The sequence below is a fragment of the Eurypyga helias genome, unplaced genomic scaffold (assembly GCF_000690775.1).
Source record: "Eurypyga helias isolate BGI_N326 unplaced genomic scaffold, ASM69077v1 scaffold17851, whole genome shotgun sequence".
NCBI lineage: Eukaryota > Metazoa > Chordata > Aves > Eurypygiformes > Eurypygidae > Eurypyga > Eurypyga helias.
In genome coordinates, this window is record NW_010231716.1 from 1 (window position 1) to 9,596 (window position 9,596).

The window sequence follows — 9,596 nt, forward strand, 5'->3', positions numbered from 1 at the left end:
CCAGCCGCTAGCGTCACTGTGGACACCAGGTATCAAAACACCGTCAGTTATTTCTCCACAGAGACCTGGACAAACCCAGAATCGCGCAGGTAGGCAGAAGGCCGGGTGACTACTTCCAGCTGTCGCATTCCGCCCAGGACCCCTGTGACTGCTGCAGGGAGCTTTTTGTCGACTGTAGCTATCCTTCACAGCCTGAGGTTGAAGTTCAACAGGTCGAGCAGGGTGGAAGAGCTCATCTACTGCTGCAAGCAAGATTTTACACAGGCTAGACACACAATACGGCCTTTTAAGAGATTTGTGCGAAATACCATGATAGGCACTCCCTGGGTTTTGAAGAAAGTTCTCCCTTCTTCCTTGACCTGTCTCAAGACCTTTTCCCTTGGGAAGCATCGTCCTCCTCCACACACAAACTGACACCCACCACTTACGCAAACAGCATCCAGTTAACAACACAAAGCCACTGTCATCATTTAATGCAACTCACAGACAAGAAGATTCCCAACAATAATTTCCCAGATTTAAGAACACTCATTTCACACTTCCACAAATCCTTTCACAGGTTTTTCTCCAGGCAGTTCATGTAACAAACCCGTAAATCCCCAGTCACCAGAACACTGTCAGCCACAGAGCTCCAGACCAGCCTCACTTTACCTACGTGGTTTACGAGAAAGATCCCATTGCAAAGAGACAAACATTTCCATTCAGGGAACAGGTCCAATACATCATGGAGAGAACCGTTTACAGCGTTTCAGGTTTGTAACTGCAGCATCCCTGCACCGCTCCACATTTCCAGGACTTGCTGCTCCACAAGCTCACCAACAACTACTGTATGCAGGTAGAATTTTACCTTCAGTGCTGCATGTACTGCCTGAACTAGGGAGTGTGCTGCAAATCACACCACACTCATGATAGCTCCCTGATCTGAGCCCACCGAAAGAGAAAAGCGTTCCTACAAAATCCAGGTTTTCCATCTGTCACCTCGCTCTCCCCTTCACCAGAGGTAAGCAAACTGCTACTTACAGCGGTACGTGGGGTTGTTCTGGGTCTGCTTTGGTCAGTTCCTCCTCTTCAACGTCAGACTCTCCTCCCGAGCTGCTGTCAGTGACATCCGAGTCAAACGCTTGTTCGCTGGATCTCAAGTTGGCCATACCACTGGCCGTGAATCTCTCCAGTTCTTCTGATATTGAATCGCTCTTCAAGAAGCTGCTTAGGCTTTCCGAAGTCACTGTCTCACTGGCAGCTTTCCGCAAGGCTGCTTCTGCTTTTCTGGTCAACATCAGCTGGCTCCGATGCCTCAGGGGGTCCAAAGTTGGAAGCTTGCTCAGAGTTTTCTCCAAGAAGCCACCCAACTGCTGCTGGATGTGTCTCTCCACCTGCTTCGCCTGCACCACCTGCAAGCGTTTCTGCAGCCTGCGGGCACGGTTCTCAATGTCAGCCTGCCGTCGCAGCAATGCCCTCGTCCGCATCTCGGAGTCAAGAGCGCTGTGGTGACCGGCCAACAAGGAAGGTTTCTGCTCCTCCAACTTACTGCTCCCGAAGTCAGAGTGACCAGCAACACCGGGCAACCTAGTCTCTCCACCACCACCCTCGAGCACCCGCTGTTGCTCCGTGGAATTAAGGGAAGATTTGTTTGCAGTGCTATTATTGCTAAACGGAGTCGTGTGCTCTGCGCCAAGGCTTCTGTGTGGAAGAGTGCAATTGGTCAACCCGGTCTTCAAGTCCCCCAGTTCGGAACCTTCTGCATTATAGTCAACAGCAGGAGGAGCACACTTCCCACCATTCAAAGAACTAGAGTTTTCATGGTCTGAATTGGTACTTTTGGCCAATTTCTTGGCCAGGCCATTCACAGGCGCTTGTGGGAGAGGTGGCTGGCTATTAGCACTCATTGTTTTTAGATTCTCCAACGTGAATTCCAACACTGGTTGCCTCCCCAACAGATCACTTGTTTTCAAGAAGGACTGAGATAAGAGAGAGTGAGATTTAAGGACTGTCTGCTTGTTGAAGACTCCTTGCAGCTTCAGAGGCTCCTTTGAAGAAACAGATGTTACATCCGAGCAGAGATAAGAGGCCACTAGCGGCTGCAGCTTGCCCAGCTCTTCCTTCGTAGAGTTGTTTCGGAAATCTAAACTGGGATCCTCCGGAGCAATGGCTTTCCTTTTGGTGCCGTTGGCAGCCAGGAGGATGTTGCTGGCGTTGCCGTTGCTCTCGGCACTGCCAGGAGACAAGGTGGAGGACGGGGGAGCCAGCTTGAATCGGATGTGGTGAGCTTCAGCTGCTGCGTCAGTGAGAGCGGGCGCCATCGCAGCCATTCAGCACAGAGAGACGGGAAGTCCAGCCTCTCCCGGTGCCGAGGCCAGCTCCACTGCCTCCCACTGCCTCTCCCGAGGGCAGCCTGCAGAAGGCAAGGAGAAAGAGAAAGTTAGGCATTGCATTGAGTGAAAATCAACCAAACAAGACCGACAACAGCAGCGAGACTTATCGACTCCCGGTGAAGCCGCACGAGCTTCACCCTCAGCGCAGCATCCTCCCTCTGCCCCCAGCAGCCTCGTGCTCGGCAGAGCCACCCGGGCACCCGGCAGGTAAAAACACAAGCAGCAACACGCACGCCGGTCCTCAGGGTGTCCCATAGCTAGTGCCCACCTGTGAACTACTATCCTCATCTTTCAGTCCACCCACCGCCCACCCCAGCAGCCTTCCAGGCCCTCATGAAAGGTCTGGCCCTGTTACACTCCCATTCCTCAATGCCAGCAGCTCACTGACTTCATCTTTAAAAATCCCCGAGCTACACACACAAAAGTTTTCACTGCTCCTACTGCCAGCTCAGATGCGTTAAAAATGACAAATTAGAGCTATAACATGTAGCAGAGGCAGGGCTTGAGAGGAACAAATCTCCATATGCTTGAACTCCCAGTGACTGTAGAAACCCCCCACCCACTGGCAACCCCACCGCTTCCCTGAAAGCCTGGGATGTGAAAGTCCTTTCCCTGGTGCACGTGAAACCTACTTTCCCAGAAGTACATTTCCGAATAAGCCAGGTGATTTCCAGTGTTAGCTATTCCCATTTCTCTTTCAAGAGCATGGATAAAGATTAACCCACAGGCACACCATGACAGAGCAGTTCCACGCTGGCTGCACTAGCGAGCCATGGCCTAACTCAACTAGGCCAAACGGGTTAAGAGAAACAACCAAAGCCCTTTCATTCTCTGCTCTTGTGAGACCCAACCTGAGTGCTGCATCCAGCTGTGGAACCCACAACATCAGAAGGATATAGATCAGTTGGAGCGAGTCCAGAGGAGTCCATGGAGAGGCTCTGAGGGCTGGAGCCCCTCTGCCATGGGGACAGGCTGGGAGAGTTGGGGGGTTCAGGCTGGAGAAGGGAAGGCTCCAGGGAGACCTTATAGCACCTTCCAGTGCCTGAAGGGGCTACAAGGAAGCTGGAGGGGGGACTTTTTACAAGGGTCTGTAGTGACAGGACAAGGGTAATGGGTTTAAATTGCAAGTGGGGAGGTTTAATTAGGTATCGGGAAGAAATGCTTCCTGCAGAGGGTGGGGAGCACTGGAACAGGTTGCCCAGAGAAGCTGTGGATGCCCCATCCCTGGAAGTGTCCAAGGCTAGGCTGGATGAGGCTTGGAGCAACCTGGTCTAGTGGAAGGTGTCCCTGCCCACAGCAGGGGGGTTGGAACTGGATGATCTTTAAGGTCCCTTCCAACCCAAACCATTCTATGATTCACACACACTGCAACCTTTGCCCTCCATCGCCTTCCCCTTTCAGGTTACTTACCTACGTCCTTTACCACTAAAGCTGTCAGTGTCTAATGCCTTGGTTTTAACTGCATGCAATAACCCACAGCACAGGCTGTGCCAAGTTAGTTTATTTTCCTTCTGCTGCAAAACTTACCTACCACCTTCCTAACCTATTTCAATGTCAATCTAATAATAAGTTGTCCTGATCTCTCATCTGATATGCCAGTTCTCTAATTTCACATAAATTCACACAGGCTTGTCGTAGCTGTTCATTAAGGCACCCCAATGACCAAGTTAATATACCATTTTGCAGGAAAAGCAAGGGCTACCTAAAGTTTGAATATGCTGAATGGGCAAAATTTAACAGCTTGCTTTGTTTCCAGCCTCGTCCAGCTGCACCAGTTGCTCCCCAGCGTCACACCAGCTGCTTCCCTGTAACAGGGACCACAGGCAGACCTTAGGGCTCCAACACACCACGTACCAAAACCTGAGTTCTTGTGAAAGGTCAGAGAGGAGTTGGAGAAACAACCCCACATCCCCACAGAAGGAAGACCCACAGCACAAGCTCAAAGTTGTTTGCTCTGTTTGGTTTCCACTGAGCACATACAGAATGACTAAGGTTGGAAAAGACCTGTAAGATCAGCCAGTCCAATCATCAACCCAACACCCCCATACCCACTAGACCATGTCCTCAAGCACCATGTCTACATGTTCCTTGAACACTTCCAGGGATGGTGACTCTACCACGTCCCTGGGCATCCTGTTCCAGTGCCTGACCACTCTCTCAGTGAAGCAGTTTTTCCTAATATCTAATCTAAACCTCCCCTGATGCAACTTGAGGCCGTTTCCTCTCGTCCTGTCACCAGTTACCCAGGAGAACAGACCAGCACCCGCCTGGGCAACTGGGCAGGACCCTCACTGGGTCTACAGTTGAGACCATCCGCAGTCTTGCTAACTCTCTTGCCAAACCTAGTTAGGTGATGCAGAGAAAGATTGGGAAGAAAGGATACGCTCAGAGGGAATGATTAAAAAAAAACAAACAAACTGAAGCTAACATAAGAGAAGTACAGACATTAGAGGTGGGTTCAGACTTCAGAAGTCCCCTTTTGGCAGAACTCAGCGTATGTGGTAATCAGCTATACCTTGTCCCTACTGAAAGGACACTGCGTGCCTAAAAATTTACTGCAGACTCATTGAAAATGAGTTTTAGTCACCAGTTGGGTCCATAAATAAAGGCAGAAGATGACTATTCAGGGAGGGAAAAAAAGGAACTTGCAGGGAACTTTCCACTTGTAGCTAAGACACCCTTGGGAGAGGAGGGAGGAAGACTGTCAGAATAAAGGACTTCCCCCCACTCCAGCCTCCCACCAAGGCCTTGGAATGACTGTTCCTAAGGGGTGCTCTGGGTTCTGCAGAAACACGCCGGTCTGGCTCCCGAAGGCAGGCTCCTGGCTCAGTGCTCCGCACCACAATTACCACCGCAGCGCTGCACGGTGCCGAGAGCCGCTCAGGAAACACCCATTCTGCCAAAGAGCCAGAAAACCCGCGCTTGCCGCTGATGCAATCATCCGTTACGAGCGGATCTGCGCTGCACTGCAGCCATTTAGGAGTTGACCTGCGCTGAAGAGTGTTTTAGAGTCCATCTGCGGGTCGTCAGCTTCAGTTAAATTAACAGAAGTAGAAAACGGAAGCAAAACTTTCATACTGCCTCTTCCTCCGGGTTAGCACACCCGCTGTAAAAAGAAAATCCTCCCCCTAAGCTACTGCAACCCGCCTTGGCTACACTTTTAGTTGAGTGGACAGCATTTAAAATACTTGGGAAGCCTGGAACGTCTCCCTTAAGAATAAGGCTTTGTTCTAGTAGCTTAAAAGACGATCTCCAAAAGTTACCGGGTGTATTTTTTTTATTTTAATTTAGGTCCTTATAAGCGATCCATGCGCTATGCCGCACTGGTTTTTCTAACACTGCATTAGATCCCTACTCTTAGAAACAACCTGGGAAGAAAACTTTAAGGAGCATTTGTAGCATGTTCCCTCACCTCTGTAAGCTCTGGTTGTTCCTGAAGCTTATTAGTTCCTAAACTAGTAAGTTCCTAAACTAAAAGTTCCTATTAGTTGTCAGTAACTTCTTCCCAACAGGAGAACTGGAGGGGAGAGGGTGGTAAGGCATCCCTCTGAGGTGACCTTAGGAAGGAGGAATTTTAAAAAAGTCATTCCCATGGACACAGTCTGAGGAACTTCAGAGCATCCTGAGAATTTTAACAAATTCCAAGAATTATCCTGCATCTTTTGCCTGCCTCTGGGACTCAAACCATGCTGGCAAGTTCTACCCAAACTGCTATCACCTATCGATATTAGATTGATGTGAGCACCCACGGGACCCTTTATTCTCCACCAAAGGCCCACGACTCCCAGCACCTGAGCTGACGTGTGTGACCAGGAGGCTTCTCCTCCCGCAGAAGTCCTGCTGGCAGACAACCATCAGAGTAACTGGATTACCTGGATTGCCACTCCAGCTCCACCATCACAGCACGTGCTGCCTTCAACAGCCGCAGCACAACACCCCGTGCTGGATTTCACTTGGGAAGATCCAAAAGGAGCTTCTTCTGGAAGGCCATCATGGCGTTTAAAACGTGTCTTAAAACGATAATCAAGATCCACAAGCGTGTTCTTGATGTTCACTTTAAAAGTAGAGCACTGCCAGAGCAGTTAGCATTAATTAACAGAGGAAAGATGAAAGGCCCCAGTGAGCAGGTAAAAACAGGGTAATCTAAACTCGCCCATCTTCCCTCCATTCCTGGGGAGAGCAGGTGAGGCCACCAAGGGAGCACAGTCACCAGGCCTGCTCAGGTGGCTTCACCCACAACTCCATGTCAGCTACACCAACATTCAAACTCTTACTGCTTTTTAAACACACAGCAAAGGGAGAAGTGCAAGGTCTAGGCACCGATGTTAGAAGAGGCACGAGCGGTACCCACCCGCACTGTACCCCAGCCAAGGTCTAGGCACCGAGGGGATGTTAGAAGAGGCACGAGTGGTACCCACCCGCACTGTACCCCAGCGCTGCTGCCAGGTCCTGACGCCCCTGAAAACAATCCCTCCGCGTGCTGACTTACCCCAGATGGTCTGCTTTTAGAACACCATTTTACAACCAGACCTTGAAAGGAGAACTGGGTTTTTAAGCACATTATTTTGTGCAACACCTCCAAAAATAAGCCCAAAAATGAACACGGGAGGTTTCTGCACTCTGAAATCTTTGTGACAGAGTTTCAGGGCAGAAACTGAGCACCTCTGCTGGCAGTGAGGTTCCTGAGATCAGGGGAGTTCTGGACACAGGAGGTATCAATGGCCTCTCCTCTGCCTACCCATCTAAACACTCATTCCAGTTTCTCTCCCAAGGGCTCTCCGTGCCCTCCCACCAGCAGCCAGGAGTGCCCCGCGGCCACGCTTTCTCAGGCCACCAAGCCCTGCACCCACCTGGCTACATCACCTCAGCCTTCCATCCCCCCCTGCACCGCTCGGTCACACACACACACATCTACCATGCGTATTTATACTCCCTGAATAGTAGTTTAAACTCTTGAAATTCTCTCCAAAATTCCTGTGCATCCTGTCTAGTTTCACCACGTGCCAAACCACACTGGGACTGCTCCCCACAGCTGCTGCAGATCTCCTCCTACCAGGCACTTGCCCGAACTCACCCGGGCGCATTCCCTTTTTCCTGCAACTGGCACGAGAAATGAAGACGGAAGGGGATACGGGTGGTCACGCGGAGACTTCAACCATCATGTAAAGGACAAGTAACCTCTGTGTTAGACCCCTCCCCGCACGTGACCTCATGCCCACCCGCAGGCTGCTTGGCCTCCAAAGCCCTGTCCTACCCAACACACAGGTCTGCAGAGGGCACATACACAAAGGTGCTGTTGCATCAGAAGCCATAAAGGCAAAGCTACCCTGAAGGAAGTGAATATATACCTGTTCCCACTTCCTCCCTACCGCCCCTACAAATCAAGAGTGCAGCCTGAATTCACGTGGTTACAAGTGCCTTGTATTAAAAAAAAAACAAACAAACACAACAACCCAAACTTGACATAAACAAATAAGAATAAAATCCCTATACACTTCATTTTGCAACTGAAATACATCCTCTGCACTTCCAACCTCAGCAGAGCAACTTCAAATGCAGGTACTCAACACCCAAGCTAACCCCCCGAGCCCTGGAAACATACCCTGTGTCAGAAAACGTACATCTACCAAAAGTTATACCTATTATGGGTAACAGACCCTCTACATGCCTTTTGTTACCACCTTTCAACATTTTATAACTTTAAGACAGATGTTTACCGATTTAGAGAGATTTACATGAGAAGGAACTCTCAAGGCTTTAATTAAGGAAACGCGACAGGCAAGTAGAGGACGATGAATTTATTGGTAAGCCAGCTATCACCTGCAGTTTGGCAGACTGTACGCTTATAGTGACCTACATTTGGGAAACAGGCTTTTTCTTGTTAATATTAATGAAAAAAGGTTAAGAACATACATAAGAACCGCAGATTTTTTACATTAAATACACGAGTACCTTCCCATGTATTAACGCTACAGACTCACATCTAATCTCTCTGGGAAAAATAAGAATTTTAATATTAAGAACATCCCAGGGACTGGCACTTACGCGCTGGAGCGAAGATGATATTACTGAGCTCAGCTTTTATAGCCTTTGTTTCCAAGCAGAAGCCCTCAAGATTAAGATCAAAGCTGCTGGTTTCTACTTGCTGGTCCATACAACTGGCAGTGCCTTTTGGTCAACTCTGGGAACAGCAACACGAGGTCTCCCCCTTCCAGAACAATTTTCTCTTGTGCCTGTGAATTCTCATTAGATATAAATAAACCAGATCAACTGCATAATCTGAAGTAGAGAAGGTTTTATCAATATGATGTCAGAAAGTAAAACGAAAACCACAGAGGAAGATTAATGGTCACCTCCCCGGTCAGCGGCCTGGAAAGTGAAGTCACTGTAAGCAGAATGCCTTCACCTGGAAGGTGAACGGGCTGGAGACAAACGCACCCATGCTAAGGTCCTCTTCAGAACAAAGTTGTCCTCTACAGCCAAAAAGTCTAAAAAGCAGTAACAGGACATTTGCAGGAAGAAGCAGCCCGACAAAGACCAAGGAAAAAAGCTTTAACTATGAAATCGGGGTCTCCCCCCATGCAGTATCAGAGAGATTTTGTTTTTTCTTTCGCATAATCTGGGCAAGTTGCCCAGGAAATATGAAAACCTGAACTCAGGACTCGGGGAGCAAGTTAAAAAGAAAACAACCCCACAGAACTGCCTTTTAATTTTAAAGACACGTTTTCATTCACAAGGGGCGGTCGTACCAACCTTCGCTCAAAAGCATAGGGCTGTTAGCAAAACTTTGAAAGCCCCGGCCCATAAAAGGCCCCACCTGAATTCTTCCTATTTTAAGTAAGAAGGCATAGGCTGTCGCTACAGACACTGGAATTCTGAGTGCCTGGCCTCAACCAGCCACCTCAAGAGGAGAAAAGGACTAGAGGAGCAGCATTAAGCCTCTCCAACCACTAGATCCCACCGCCCAGCCTCCTGCTGGGTTTAAATACCTGGTTTTGAAAGGAGCTGTAACACACTTCTCCAGGCCCTGTATGCCCAGCTAACTGCAGATCTCGCTTTTACAGCTCCTGGGACCTGGGCAGAGACCAATCCGCAAGGGCAGCGACTGAACACAGGATGACACCAACTCCGGAACAGGCGCCTGGTTAACAGAAGGTGATGTTCAATCACACATCACAGGTTCCTTTTTATGGGCCGTAATTACACTGTGACCTGTTTGCTGTT

General features: G+C 49.4%; 1 protein-coding gene across 1 annotated transcript; it reads right to left on the reverse strand.

Moving 5' to 3' along the window:
* Positions 1 to 1,016: 1,016 nt before the first annotated feature.
* Positions 1,017 to 2,309, reverse strand: KANSL1 (KAT8 regulatory NSL complex subunit 1). Its single transcript, XM_010161194.1, has one exon. The coding sequence runs from the start codon at positions 2,307 to 2,309 to the stop codon at positions 1,017 to 1,019; it is 1,293 nt and encodes a 430-aa protein (XP_010159496.1).
* Positions 2,310 to 9,596: the final 7,287 nt, after the last annotated feature.

What these genes read in the sequence shown, in the direction of transcription:
- KANSL1 (XM_010161194.1), bottom strand. Translation starts at nt 2,309, where the DNA reads ATGGCTGCGATGGCGCCCGCTCTCACTGACGCAGCAGCTGAAGCTCAC.